The 15,285-nt window shown below is 41.9% G+C and overlaps 1 protein-coding gene across 1 annotated transcript in view; it reads right to left on the bottom strand.

Annotated features, from left to right (window-relative positions):
- Positions 1-15,285, bottom strand: part of vps53 (VPS53 subunit of GARP complex) — a 25,132-nt gene that overhangs the window by 3,304 nt on the left and 6,543 nt on the right. The window contains exons 5-20 of the mRNA XM_020600141.1: positions 13,342-13,428; positions 12,704-12,819; positions 12,045-12,164; positions 9,257-9,335; positions 8,990-9,133; positions 8,744-8,886; positions 8,134-8,275; positions 7,423-7,521; positions 7,235-7,329; positions 5,920-6,162; positions 4,327-4,474; positions 3,792-3,874; positions 3,611-3,689; positions 3,230-3,378; positions 3,060-3,129; positions 2,756-2,893 (exon numbers count right to left, since the gene is read on the bottom strand). Coding sequence (XP_020455797.1) covers positions 2,756-2,893; positions 3,060-3,129; positions 3,230-3,378; positions 3,611-3,689; positions 3,792-3,874; positions 4,327-4,474; positions 5,920-6,162; positions 7,235-7,329; positions 7,423-7,521; positions 8,134-8,275; positions 8,744-8,886; positions 8,990-9,133; positions 9,257-9,335; positions 12,045-12,164; positions 12,704-12,819; positions 13,342-13,428 — 1,935 coding nt within the window. The remainder of the gene's footprint in view (positions 1-2,755; positions 2,894-3,059; positions 3,130-3,229; positions 3,379-3,610; positions 3,690-3,791; positions 3,875-4,326; positions 4,475-5,919; positions 6,163-7,234; positions 7,330-7,422; positions 7,522-8,133; positions 8,276-8,743; positions 8,887-8,989; positions 9,134-9,256; positions 9,336-12,044; positions 12,165-12,703; positions 12,820-13,341; positions 13,429-15,285) is intronic.

Here is a 15,285-nt window from a genome sequence, read left to right as displayed (position 1 = left end):
TAATTCAGGCCGAACAAAGGGTGGGAAGGAGGCTGCCTTTTAAATACTCCCCACAAGGGAACTTCAGAGGTAGGGGAGAAAGCGCTGGAGCTACGGTGGGCTGGGCTGGAAGAGCATGGAAAACAGCCACGTCTCACAGGCATCGTACCAGGCCAGGAAAGGCCGTCTCAGACAGACATAAAGAATCCTATCTGCTTTAGAACATGGCACATAACAGAGAACCCAAATCCATCCATCTTTAACGGATAAGGGCAGTCATTTTCTATATTACGAGTATTTTCAACAATCTCCATACAGAGACTAAAACCAGCGCAGAATTGCTTCTACTAGTATTTTCAACCTGTCAGTCTCCAACCTGAGTCAGCTTATTCGTCTGTGCCATAGACCTCCACTGTTGTTGTTGTGCACTGGATGACACTTTTCTTCTTTATGAAAGGTATAATGCAAATATTTGTAAAAGGGTTAAAAAAAAATTACCCTAAAAGCTCCAGACGCTCATAAGTTCTTACAGTGTCTGAAGTGAGCAAGAGTCAAAAAACAATACAATTTCAGGTTGAAGAACTTACATTGTTCTTAAATGTCTGAAATGCACAAGGAACCCTACAGAAGGCTCCAATCTCGCAGCGAGCTTTGTCAGTATAAAGCGCTCCTTCAGTTGTCCCAATGAAGTGCACTTTCTCGCTGAGGGTAAACCAGATTTAATTTCAAGTCAAAGCATGTCAGTGTAATTTAAAGCTATTGTTGAGGCTAGGCAAAGGAATTCTTGTATTAACCTTCATTAAATGGGTTCGTCTTTCAGAAGCTTCAAGGTGGAAGCGATTACCTGTGAGGAACCCTGATATGACAACAAGTCAATGGCTGGCCACCGTACAAAGGGTTCTCCTTTCTCATATTGGTTTTCTCTCCAAGGCCAGAAACATTCTCAGAGGAAATGTTTGTATGACTTTTTCCAAACAGTTTTTCAGAGGAATCCACAGAACTCTTACGATGTTTTGCTACTGGGATAAACTGTAGTTCCTAACTCTATCTTATTTGCATTATCTTGTGGCGCTTTCAACTGTTCTTCAGAAGTCATAGATGGGGGGCCCGCTGGCTGTTGAAACATTCATGGGTTGATGTGAATGTATTTTACACTTCTATAATATGAAATCCCCATTCGATGTGTTGCAGATGAGTGGAAATTCATGTATATATACTCTGAGCTTTTTTTTCCAGGGGTTTCGATGTGTTGCAGATGAGTGGAAATTAATGTACATATACTCTGAGCTTTTTGTTCCAGGGGGGGCAAAGACTGGCCTTACATAGGCCATATGGAAGAGTGTGAATCCCAGCAGAAAACAGTCAGATGAGGCTGTAAAATGACGTGAGGGGGGTTTGTCAGACAGCTTCAAAAACAAAGTCAGTGTGCCTGAAAACCTGAGTCTGAGTCAGGGTGGAAGAGTGGTTACATAAATCAAGAAGGCATAAATCTCAAGTACTTTACTGTCTGCCATTTATCCACAGTTCTTCATGGTGAAGGCAGGGCTGGCACAGCACGTTTAGAGCAGGTCACACTGACTGCCATAAAGATCAAGACAGTCCTACCACGACAACTTCAGGAAGGAAAGAAGACCTCCAGGGAGTCCAAGAGAAATCAGGGAACAGGCAGGCGTGTACGCTCTCTTTCTCTGTGTGTGCGCATTTCTGTAAACTCCAGGATCAGTTAATTAGGGTGGGGTAAATCTATGGCAGCCACATACCACTGTCCTCCTGGGTGTCATTAGGTAATTGTGAGTCAAGGCTAAATGGCTGCATCCTGTGTTTGCAGCGCACACTCTAAACACCACAATACTGCACGTGATGGTTTTTGTGAGTAGACACATGGTTGCATAGATTCATTTAACTCATGCATTTCCATTTGCTCGAGGTCCAGCAAAAACTGTGAAAGAATAGGTAGGTGTGTGCGCATGTCTTATGTTGGCTTGTCTGTCGCTCATTAAATCTTTCCTTCACTGCCTCATGTGAAGTAGGTTGTTACATGGAAACATTCTCATTGTGAGAGGGGGTTAAATACACAATTAAAGTTTTTTTGCCCAAAGTAGATCATCTGCTCAAGATAAACATTTAAATGTTGGCTTGCCGGTCAAACCACAAACACTCCAAGGAGAAATGTTTATTCACTCTGTGGTAGCCTATTATGACTGACCCTTAACTAGTGGAAAAAGCAGTTAGCTTCACGTTGTGCCAGACTGTTCTTAGCGAAGTGCTAGCATCAACACCAAAGCTCATGTTTAACTGGATATGTCAGAGATTCAACAATAAATCTGTTAAATGGCAAACAAGAGATAAAGAAAGCCCACTCACACAAAGGGGTCTAGCTAAAGTTCGGAGCCTTTAAAGGTCAGAAACTGAAGGTTTGCTTGTAAAACAGGCCAGCGTGAATTTAAAGTTAAATGTCATAAAATCTGAAGTGTCCTATAAAGATTAAGCAGCTCTGATAGTATGTTTAAATTAAACTATTTTGTATTTAAAGTTACACTCAGGTTCTCATTAAAATCTATCTGTGAAACATACAAGGTTGATCTGAGTTTATATGTGAAAGGTAAACTGATTAAATTCATCTCCACTGGCTTTAAGTGCAAGGTTGAGTGTTTTTCCTCTAACAAAGGTTAGGCTGGGCCCTTCCCACACAAAGCTGTGCCTGGAAGCTGCACGGCTTCTCTGAATAAAGCTGCCCTACTGGTTTAGATTTAATATAGTCCTCTGTCCTACTCACCTTAAGTATCATCTCTGCACGAGTCATGCCTTTCACCACTATCTTGGTGTAGCTGGCAGGTGCCTTGCGGAGCACCTGGGAGCCTATGGAGGGCAGATCCAGCAACACCGTCTTCAGGGAGTGGGTGTCAAGGAGGAGCTGATGGGACAGGATACATAAGGCAGAAACTCAGGCACAATGACTTTTAAAATTGAATGTGTATACCAGTGCACATAATGTAATGTGTGCATGTTCTGGTGCAACAATCATGTAAAAGCACACATATGTATAATGCGTTTAAGACAATGGTAGAGCTCAAACTTACTTGTTCAGCTCCCACCATGCTGATAGGTTTACATCTGAACAGGTGGTTGATGAATTTGGGAATAAAAGAACTAAGGAAAGAAAAAAGTGTCATGTATATTAACTTTAGGAACCTTTAACTGCAGCTTATGTATGGAACATGGTGTGAACGTGTGAGTGTATGAAGAGTACTTTGTAAACTTGATGCAGAATTGTGTGAAGTATTTGCGTGTGGAGGCCAGATTGTCTCTGATGATCGGTACATTTTGTTTAATGTGCATGATGATCGATGTCACATAAGGACTCTGGTCACCCACGTGCTCCACACTCTGCCACGGCATCTGAGCGGGAGAGATAAAGGAGAGAGAGAGAGAGAAGCTTTAGTGTCAGTGGTTACACATATGCACCGTTAAACAAATATATAAAGACATACAAACAAAGATGCTGATGTGGAAAATTAAGTTTCTAATTCAAATAACCACCAAAAACAGAGTAACTGCATCTTTTAAAGGCAAAAATGATACTTTTTAATGAATGCAATGCTGAATGTGTGAGTGTGTTATGCTCTCCAACCTTGCTCATAGCAGTGAGAGCAGGGTCACAGGCAGCATCAAGATCTTGAACAAGTAGCTGGATACTGTTTGAAATTACACTGAAAATACACACAAGTGGCACCATTAAAACAATCTTCACATAACAAAAGCAGGCTCTTTTTACAAGAAAATAAAAAGACTGGTCTGCAGTTGTCGCTTACGTGCTGAATGTATCCATCTCCCCTGTCAAATTTATTCTCTCCACTAAGACTTTATCTACTTTCTCCTTTAGCTTCTCCTCCAACTGGAACACATACAAGGGAAAGCTTCATTACTTAAAAATGCATCCATTGGTAGGCCTGTTTTTTTTTTAAATACAGACTTAAAATTGCTCCATGTGCAGTATGTTGAAAGAAAAAAAAAAAAAAACAATCAAACTGAATGGTTGAAACGCCTCAGGCCGTGTTGTAATCATAACTGAGTTTCTTAAAAACAGTTGAAACACAAGTTAAATATTCTGCAACTGATGTGTATCTTACATTCTCTAGCACATTACGACAGCCTATAGCTGCCACCATGAGAAAAAAAATTTGCCCAGTATCATAACAACGAGATACTTATCACGATGTCCTGCCAATGCTCCCGCAAGGGGGAAGCAAGATAGATCATTTGTTTAAAATCTATTAAAGGTACAAACGTATCATTGCTTGGTCAGGGCATCAGTATGTATTTGTGTGACTGAGTTTGTGTACATGCCTGTTGTGTGGTAGCCAAGCAGTATTCTGCAGTGCTAAGGATGCTACAGATCAGACAGAGCTCGTCTACGGTGAACTTAGCAGCTTCTGAGCCTTCTTTCTCCTTCAGCAGACTGCTGATGGTAAGACCCCCACTGTTATTGTTGGACCTGGATAGCCAGAAGGAGACAGAGGTCAAAGGTGACACAGCAAAGTAGCAGTAAAACAAAGAAGAAGGCAAAAACATAAAAAGACAATGATAGAGAAGTTAACTCAGATGGGAAAATGCTTAAAGGTTCAATCTGTAATTTCTGTCAGTATATTTTATATGTAAATTAACGTGTATGATTTAAGAGTTTGCACGATGCATTTCTCATCTGATCATAAAAAAAAACTTTAAAAACTGAGATTTAGCTGTTGTACAGTGTGAGTACTTGCGTTAAGGCATTCATCAATTTTTGAAAAATTTTTTTTGAAAGCTGCATTTAGTCTTGTGTATTTTAAATTTTTGTGGTGTGACTTCACTTTGCTTACAGATGACTATATGCCTTAAAGTTATAAGGTGAATTAGAATGATCATGGTTTAAGATGAACTCCAAGATGCTGTCTGTTGTTCTTAAGACTGGCTGATGAGGACCCTGTTTGTTATTGAGATTGTTTGCTTTATATCAACTCCCTGTGGAACATTATCTTTTAAAAACACAGGTAAAGGAGGACACATTTTTGGTAACTGAGACAGACATAACAACGAGGAGTCAAAGGTATGGGGATGCTGGGCCAGTTAGGCGACAACCCAGTCATTAATAAACATGTAGCTAAAACCACAACATGGTTCAAGGGCCCCTTTCAAAACCTCACAACGCCAGTTTACAGCACACCACACTGGAGCAGCGTATCTGCATGCGCCTGTAAGTGTACACACACTTGTAAAGCGTCTGAGTACATTTTTCAGAGTGTTTTTATATGGCTGATAATATGGTGTACATTAGTCTGTGAATGCAAGCGTGTAATTAGCACACATGCATATCTGAGACAGAAACAGAATATGTATGAAACACAGGCATATTCTGTTTCAGCCGGTAACGGGTTCTAATGTGGCCAATGAGACAGCAATGTTTTTGCTGGTAGCATTAAACTTTGCCACAACATAACCAACTCCAGATTCTTCGTAGCATGCCATCCTACTACATCAAACACAGCCATGACTCAAGCCAAGCTTCAAACTAAACTCCTAAACAGTCACATCACCATACGAAAACAATGAACCGATACGAGTGTCATGCTCGTTTGTGAAAAGTTAATACTAAATAAATCCATGTTTGTGTTACTGCCCAGAAAATGTTGAAATAGAGTGAATTCTAGTCAGCTAGTGAGGCTCTTTTGCACAGAGATTTGTTGTTAAACTGGCCCTTCTTTATTGCAGCTTGCCCATTTCCACTGAACTAAAAAAAGCCAGCATAATGCCAGCCTTGTGTTCTTTTACCACAGACAGCAGCATCCCGGTCCGGAGGCATCCAGTGTGACATATGACATAATCATGCATATACCGCACAACATGATTCAGACTTGTTGTGCATGCTACATGTTAATGATGTCAAACCTGAGCCAGTCTTACTTGGGCAGGTTGCCAGACAGGATCTTCCAAGCGTACTCTCTCAGGAACTTTTGGAAGATAGTTGTGAGGGCAATCATTGGCTCTCCAGTGCTCAGATGGGAGCACTGCACCATGCACTTCTTGTAATAGACAAAGAGATCAGCACAGCTGGGCAGTACTGCTCCACCTTCTTCCGTGCCCGCCTTGGGTGGGCCTTGTGCTCGGAAGTCAGCTACAAACCGGTCGATAAGTTCACCCAGGTTTCTGCAGATGTCCAAACGTGTGCAGCCAAACCAACACAGGATCACAAACACAAACACACACACACACAGGTGGTTGGATTAGGGGCATGAATGGAAATAAATTAATTTAATAAAAATGTTTACACATTAAAACCATAAGATTGGTTCTTATCCCCAATAGATAAATGAAAGGATAAAGTAACAGGCAGCCAGAGAAAGCCAGCTGGATAAAAAGCAAAACATATTCCAGGCATATCCCGCTCCTCAGTACTCTAGTCAACAGGTCTACACTGGGTTTGTGTGGCTCAGTCCTACTTGGAACTGCAGCCAAGGACAAAACAAGCAGGCCACTGTTCTCTCCTGCTAGGCCCCACTGGGGACAAGCTGATCTGGCTGTTGCCTGTTTAAGGCCTTTGGATTGAGCTGAAATGAGGTTGTAGCTGCAGAATAGGTGAAACCTGTTCCCTTGGACAGACAAACAGCATTTAATGCACCAGAGAGCCAAAGGCCAGGGGCTGCATACAAGCACAGCACACCCAGTAATGTGTTCAGTTTCAGGAGTGATCACCATGACTGGAGGAGGGAAGGGACCGATACAGGTGAAGCATGGTGGTAGACGACGGAGGGGGAGGTAAAACAAAAAAAGTAATGCAGGATGAAAAATAGTAAGAGACACTGTAAGAAATGAAAAACAAAGAACAAAAGACTGAGATAAAAAAAGAGGACTGAAACAAAAATTACACAAAAAGAAAGAGAAGGGGTCATAAAAATTACTGAGATAGGGATCAAAATGGGCAGATCTGCTGCAGCAGCACTTATTCAGTGCCTCTCCCTCTCTTTCTCTCAGCGTCTGTGGTCATGTAGCTAATGGGAAACATTGCTGCCACAGTGGAGACAGAGGCATGTACAGGAACAAGAGATGGAAAGACAGAAGAGGCAATGAAGCATAATAGGAGGAGGGAGACCTGATTGATGGGTGGTCAATGGAAAAAGGATGCATGTGCCAGCTTTACACACAACCTGCTTCTGATTCTGGGTCTGTGAACCACCACCGAATTTGAGTTTGTCTGCCTGTAGGAGTGTGTGTTGCTCACTTGTCTTGGGATTCTATGTAAACATATAGATGAGGCTCAAAGCACTTGGAGACAATGCCATGGAAAGGGTTGTCCGGAGCTTTCGGCTTCCTGGGCTGAGAGAGTGGAGGAAAATGGGCTTTTAGGCCTAGGAACGGTCACCTTTATGTTGCAAAAAACTCAGATAGGTTCAGTCTGGATCATCTCACCTTGGCCAAATTGTCTTCTTTGTCTGTGCCCACATCCTCACCTGGCTCATCCTCCAGGAAGGGGTTAGTTGGGTCTAGAGGGCTCTCTGGCCTCTTTTTCTGGACAAACACAGATACAGTTTAGTATTCTCTGCTACAGCTCGATCCAGGCTTTTGACTCAGAAGAATTTGTTTAATTATTGCACAGACAATAAATAATTAGAACTAGGTCCAGGTATCATTACTTTCTTCCATGTCTCAACTACACCATGATGAAACAGCAACACCAATTATAAAATTCCACTCAACCAAAACCCTGACTGACTTAAAGAACCTAACTTGTGTGGGTCTAACTGAACTGAAGACAAAAGGGCCTTCCATTAGGAAGATGTGTTATCAGCTCTGAACAAGTGGGGCCTAATTGTGCCCCGACAAAACTAACTGTGCCCTTCACCAGTCCCTTCATACACCAGGGTGACCCGGATTAGAAGGTTTCTTCAGGCTGTGACACCAGACTCTCTGCTACCAATCAGCAGCTTCATGTTTGCGGTACAAAGCATAATGCAAGACAGGTGTCAGTGAACAGTGCTATTATATTGCAATAAAAATCAAATTTTCCATCTTTAACCTCAACCTGTGCATTTTCAGTGTGAATAATGTGAAATGTCTGCAATCAGTACAGCTGTATCGATCGACACGTATTGTGTGTCTGTGTGTGTGTGCCTTTCTCACTCCTGGTACGTCGGTCAAGGTGCAGCCTGTGAAGCGTTTGGCCAGTAAACTCTCAAAGTTTGTGGTCCTCTGAATGGCAAACAGAAGCAGCTTCACCTCAATCTCCTTAGCCCGGGTTCGCATCACTTTGGCTAGCTCCACCCTTAAGCAGACGAGAACACATAACACACAAAATCAGTCTGAGCATGTTACCTCTAATCTCTATGCTCTGACAAACTAAATGTCCCACATATCTTTTCAGGCTTATTTTCCCCAACACTACCATGATTTTTTGCCAGATGTTCTTTTTTGTTGTCACTCACAGATGGGAGCACAGTAACCACTGCTTTCTTCTCTCGTACAGCTAAGGTCGAGGACTGTAGACACTAGGTCACTGCTAATTTAGGCCACCTACTGTATGTCAGCTGCACAGAATGTCGCACCAGTCATGTCAGGCACACCATACTAGTGTGGTTCACTTGACAATGCCAGGGCCAGTTTCTCAATTTTGCCAGTTTAATTCAATTTCCCTTCTTTTTCCCTCTCTTTTTCTATATTCACTAAACAGACTAATAAGAGTTCATAGCATAAAGCTTTGTGTCAACGCTTATCGCAGTGTATGTGCATTCACTTGGTGATGTGGCAGAACTCTACAGCAATACGTTCTGTCATGCACCACTCTTCCGGAAACATTCGTCCATATTTCTCCTCATAGTCGACCAGTTGCCGCTTAATCCAGGCGTAGCGGCGATCAATCTTGTCCAGCCATGCAACCTGAGCAACAGGACAGAGAAACCTAAATTCCACCTGCTTCAATTAGGTATTTGCAGTAACCAGATACAATCTTGTACACGAGGGTATTCAAATTCTCACTCACATCTTGGTTTTCCTGGAAAAGCACCAGGTACTCAGAGAGGTGCTGCCTGATGAACTTCTTTATGATCTCCTGTTTGATGCGTGGGTCCAGCACATTGGCTACCAGACAGGCATCTCTCAGCACATTACTGGGACCACCCGGTCTCTGGAAGGGAATAAAAAGTATGACAAAGTTTTGCGCTGAAGGGCAAGAAGACAAGAAAAAATGTCTCGACAGAGATAAATGAAATGCATTTGCCTAGAAAAACTGGATTGTTATACAACAAACCTTAAAGCCCTGAGAGGGGAAGGCTTCTTCAAAATCTGCCAGAATCTGAGTCCCCAGCTCACTCTGTGCTGCTTTTACTCTAAATAGGACAAAAAGCAAGGACACTGAGCTCTTCACCGTTTCCTCAATCAGTCAGTTATTTTATTTGAATAATGGCATGTTCATGGGGAAACCTCCAATATGCACCAGACTAGTTTTCTAGTGACAAGGATTTTTCAGCCATGCATCTATTCTCATGAAGATGAATACAGAGGCTTCTCTTTAGTAAAGCAACAATAAATACACATGGCAAAAAAACAGCTTATATAATGAGGTCTATAATCCTTGTCTGTTCAGTCCTCACAGAGCACACGCTCTCCTGAAGGCATCCGGACTGGGTTAACCAAGGACAGCTTCCAAAACCATGACGACTGTCCAGAATAAACAGGAGAGGGTGGAGAGATAGTATCCCAGATGGATGCCAACTGAACTGGTAGCCTTCATTTCAAGTGCTTGCTGACAACAAACCCAACCATGCTTCTAACTAGACATCTGTCATATACTCAGCTACTGAGAATGAGCCTTTTACTGCATGTAGTCCTCTGTAGCTCCTGTTTCAGCTGTGTGTCACCCTCTGATAAACTGATGTCAGAAAGTTTTATTAAATTGTCTGAGTCTAGAGAAGAGTCTACAGCTGTTGCATCTGACTGAGACCAAGCTGTCAGCAGCAGGCCTGACTCTGTCTAGTCTGTGGGTGTAGTTTGTGCAATCATCTACAGTATATACAGTACAAGGTGCAGGCTACTGTATACCCAGGCAGTCAGAGCAATTCTCTGTTTGACAGCTGAGTAGTGTGGTTGAGATAGTTAGAAAAACATTAAGGGATGACAAGGAAAAGGCTTATTAAAACAATCAAAGCCAATCCTGTTCAAAGGTGACAGCTGCACTGACTCAGTTTAGTCACAATTCAAAGCACTGTCAGGACAAAATGCTAATGTCTCTCACTGATTTAAAGAAGTAAAGGCAGGAATAGAGAAATGCCAGCAGGAGGCTGTCAGAGAGCTCTAATATCTATATTAGCCTGTAACACTGTAGAAGTTTCACTTTTTTAAAGTAAATTGAGCTTTTATCACAGTTAGAAATATCCTTTGGATTTTTAGTACTGGGATGTGCACATAGCTCTTATTTCTAAAAATGAGTAATAAGTCCTAATAAAATGTGATGTTTAAATGTCAAGTTACAGGCGGTTGAGTCTGTTTTGAATCTCACTTCACCCTTAATGGTTGAAAATTAGAGGGAGAAGTTAGTTAATGCAGCTTTAATAGATGAGCACTCTTTTACACCACTCCATTTCAGTTATTTCTATTATTAATTAGATACTCCCCATCTTATCCTTTATCCTGTGTCTATATGCATTCTTGACTGTGTTTGTCTGATACACTGATTGTCTGTGCATCCGTCTCATTTCTGTTCATGCTATCTGTAGCACTAACGTGTTAGTCTGGCCATGTTTCTCACAGAATAGTAGTGTTATTTTTCTGTTAACCCTTTGTACCCATGTGTCTCTACTGTCTTCATATCTTCCCTTCCCTGACTGTCTCCTCTCATCTGTCCCTCTACCAGTCACTTCTTCCATGCAGCTGTTATTTGGTATGAACACTGTCTGCCACACCTCAGAACAGAACATAAAATGATCCTTTCTTTGTTTTGAGAGATCAACACCTCTTTGAATCTGAACATCAATCTGGCCATTGTGTCCCAAGCTGATTCTACTCTTCTTGGAAAATATTAGCAAAAAAGGAAATTTAATGAATCAGAGCTGTGAGAAACAATACTGTAACAATGGCCTTTGTTCTGTTTTTGTGTGAGAAAATCTGAGTGAATATTTGTGTACCGACAAAAGAACGCATCCAGATATTGGCGTGACCCTCTCCAGAGCAAACAAACAATTCTAAATCTTCTATTAAGTAATAAATGTATCTTCAACACACACACGTGGAGGTACATACACAGATATACAAACACACCCTCAGAAAGTGTGCCCTAATCTGTCACAATAGATGAAATGCTGGCATAACAAGGCCCTATTCAGTGGGTTTCCTTCCTGTGTGTTCTGTATGTGTGGGACTGTGCAAGTTTACCTCCAGTCAAATACTGTAGCCATTTTTCAACAGTTCAGCTCAGGAGTTGTGGCACATTTCAGCTGTAAGGACAGATCAAGCCCTGAACTGTCTACTGGAAATGTGCTTAAAGCTTTGCTGCTGGCCAAACAGCCCAAGTGAGGCTGAGCAGGACACTAAACCCCTAGTGTTTAGGCATTGTGTCAGAGAAGCTGATATACTCAAAGAAAGTCCACCTGAGGAAACAATGTAAAGAAATGAGTCCTTGGGAATTTTCCAATATGCGTATTATTTTGTTCTTGTGGACTTGTAAAACGTCATCACTCACAGCCCAAGTACTGTTCTAATTCAAAGTCTGCTTCCAGCCAAGTACACACCAAAAAACCAGAAGCGTTCTTGCTCCACTGATTTTATTGAGGGTGCTTTGGGACCTGACTTGGGTGTGGACTTGGGGCAGTCACGTATCCCAGAATGCACTGTGTGCCTGCTATTAGAGTTTGATCCAGGCTCAAAGCTGTTATAATATTCATCTTAGGAATGCCACTTTATAAAGTTTTCATATTTTTTTTCAGGCCAGAAAATAACCGCTTAGATTAGGAATCCAAACTTGACATGCTTGGTATTGGAAAACACCCCTTGTGTGTGTGTGTGTGTGTGTGTGTGTGTGTGTGTGTGTGTGGCCACGTTACCTCTCAGAAAGCTGTCTGATCTGGGGTATACCCATGTATTTATGGAAATGTTCAAGCACATTGACCACTCCCTGCAGCAAATTGGCCACCTCACCATACTGCCTCTTTCTGGTCATGGCTCTGGAACACATGGAATACAACATATATGTGAATTATCTATATTACTGTAAATAAAAAAACTACAACTGTCAGGTGGTTAAGACAACCTTCTCTGTAAACGTGTAGCCATATCATTCTAACATCAGTCCTACTAAATATAAATATATTTCAAACACATTTCACTTGAAAAGGGAAGATACAGGATGCAATAGAATAGGGATCTTAGAGACTGAGGTGCCCTTGAGGGAATTGCAGATCTGCAAGATAAAATTCTACACAATTTTCTTCTTGTTTTGCATATATTATATTAGATGGTGCATCACTATACAGTAGCAGCCCAGACCCACAGGCCACTGATTTTTGACAAAAATTACTGAAAACACCGTAATTCCACTAATGATTTATGCTGAAGGTTATACAAGGTTTGATGCAAGGTCAAGCTGCATTGAATGTTTTATTCATGGGTGCATCTCAAAACACACAACTCAAAATATTTACTTTTAAATAAGCTCTAGGGGTTAACTATGCGAGTCTTTGGTGTGAAATGTGATTATACCCACTCTAAAGAATCCACACCCCCTGCCAACATATGCAGGTGGTTGAGGGTGGTGATGGAAGTAGTGAGGTGGCGCTTGGCATGGTCCAACTGCTTTATGTCCCTTGTAATCTCCTTTACCTGTGCAGCAAGAGGAACCAGACAGATTGGTGAACCAGACAAAGAAGAAGAAAACATGACAGCAAGCATGGAAGAGAGGAGGAGGTAAAAATACAGAGATCGAAAAGGAAGCAGCAAGAAAATGTGATGGACTTGAGAGTGGTTCGCTGGAAGGGGCATCTGGACAAAGAGAATAAGAGCAGGATAAATGACACAGCTGCTGGGCTGAGGAATAATTGCTCCTACATGCCTCTTGAGGGAGGGTCTGCTCACCAATCTACCACCTCATCTTTCCTCTACTTACCCAGCCTACTGGCCTTCCTCTGACTCTCACTGACAAACACACACACACTCACACACACAAAACACAGCACCACTTGTAACAGACAGTCATGGAAGGTGCATTACCTCAACTATAAATTGCTGTCCTCTATTGAAGGAGGATACAGGATACAGTTTGGATCTCGCCTGTGCTAGGGTCATGTCCCTGATAAGTGTAAACAAGCCACTTTTGTGTGTGTGTGTGTGTGTGTGTGTGCACACCATTTGTTCAGACTTCTCTGCCTTGTCCTTGATGTCTTTGATTTTACCAAAGAGCTGCTGGATGGCTATCTGGGCCTCCTCCAATGCCTGCACAAAATAAACAGAGCAATATGAAAATTATAAGGAAGACAAATTTTGAACTACTGTAAAACAACCATTTAGAATATGTACATGTGTCTGTATTCTTATAATGGGCAATACTACAAATCAGTGGTTTACTCTCACATTGTCAGTGAAAGACGTTATCGTGCAACAGCTCCACTGAGTGGACATCTACAGAGCTCTCCACCTGGAGAGTCCAACTGTATACATGTAGATATAAAACGACAAACAAGTCTTTTACCATTTTTTGTTTCCACATGAGGCGCAATGCAGGTGGGTTTAAGGTAATCAAGTCTTCTTCCATCTTCATTCCTTATAAATAAACTTTCATACACTGAGCTGACAGACTGTACTGTACCATGTACTAACTGTGAATGAGTCAGCCTAAAAAATGCACATTAAACTGCTTTCTGGTGTCTGGTGGAAATATCAAACCTGACATGAAAGTCTGGATTTTCCTTCTTCCCCACTAATTCATGGGCAGAGGATATGGAAACCCTGTCAGCAGCTGATGGTAAGCATGATTTATTCCTTATTTTGCTTAAAATACCCCATATATTAAAAACATTTCACTTGAAATATCCTAAAAAGAAATAGCAACATTTGTTGTGAGAAGCAGGGTGATCGGTGTCAACTGTGGTGCCCCAGTCTGGGTCAGATTTCCAAGGGATTTTTTTTTATTGTATTCTTCCTCACCACTGGCTTTGGTTCATGTGAAATATTATCCTGGTAATGCCCCTTCCCAGCTCTACAAGGGGAGCAAAGTCAAACAAACTAATTGGCCATCTAACTGACAGGCTATCTAGTTATCTGACATCAGTAGGTTGTAAGGTGACATGCAGGCCAAGAGGGTGAGCTCTGCATAAAGGACTGTTACTATAAAAGCTACAGAGATGATTAGCAGTTGTAACAATCTGTAAAGCCAGACCTAATGATAACCTTAGACAATTGCAACTGTAAGATAGATGAAGTGCTATTTTAATATTTCCCCCTCATCTGACACGGCAGCTGTTCTTTGATGGTCCTAACCAGCAATTTTGCTCTGACATCTGATGCTGAAGTAATTGGCTTCACTTGGCCCCCAGTAGTGTGGCAGCACTGCAAACACAACTGTCCTCAGACTCTCTCACACACACCCAAACATATGCATACAAGGAATGCTAACAGCAGGCACCAGCTGTGTGAGGAATTTACCAGTTTTACAAGCACCTCTATGAAACAAGTGGACCGAGGGTGAGCAAACACACAAAAACTATGCATGTGCATACACAAACATAATTACACATACTTTGACCTGCATGGAGGGGATGGTGTTGTTCTCGAAGGTGTTCATTTCTGAGACTTCCAAAGTAATCCTGTGCTGTTGATTTTAATTTCTTTTTAGTGGATGGAGTTTGGTGATATCCGCCTCCTTTTCGCTGCCATTTGTCTGCTGCATGTGTGTGTGTGTGTGGTGCCTGTTGCAGAGTCTTACAGGTAGTCAGGGAAGAAAGGTGTGCACACATTGCGTTTTTTGGTTCAATACCGGTGTTGTGTATGTTCCCCGTTGAGATGCGTTTCCCCCAACCTGAAGCCTACCCTTATCCTAACCATAACCACAGAGGGGGCAGCACTACTGCAAACAGTTTTAACTGGGGGAAACACATCCTGATGAGGAAACAGATTTCGACACAAGACCGGTAAAAAGCAAATGCACATGGTATGATAACCATCAATTTGCATACCATGGTATATTGTGAAACTGGTATAGCACTATAACCCTAGTGAGAGCAGTCTATTGTGAAGGCCAGCCAGAGTGTAAACCTTAAGGTAAAGTACTGATTAGCCTTCAGTCAAGATGAG

Source organism: Monopterus albus, unplaced genomic scaffold, assembly GCF_001952655.1.
Source record: "Monopterus albus unplaced genomic scaffold, M_albus_1.0 scaffold45.1, whole genome shotgun sequence".
Classification (NCBI taxonomy): Eukaryota; Metazoa; Chordata; class Actinopteri; order Synbranchiformes; family Synbranchidae; genus Monopterus; species Monopterus albus.
Note: the sequence above shows the minus strand (reverse complement) of the source record. Positions and strands in the feature narration are given on the sequence as shown.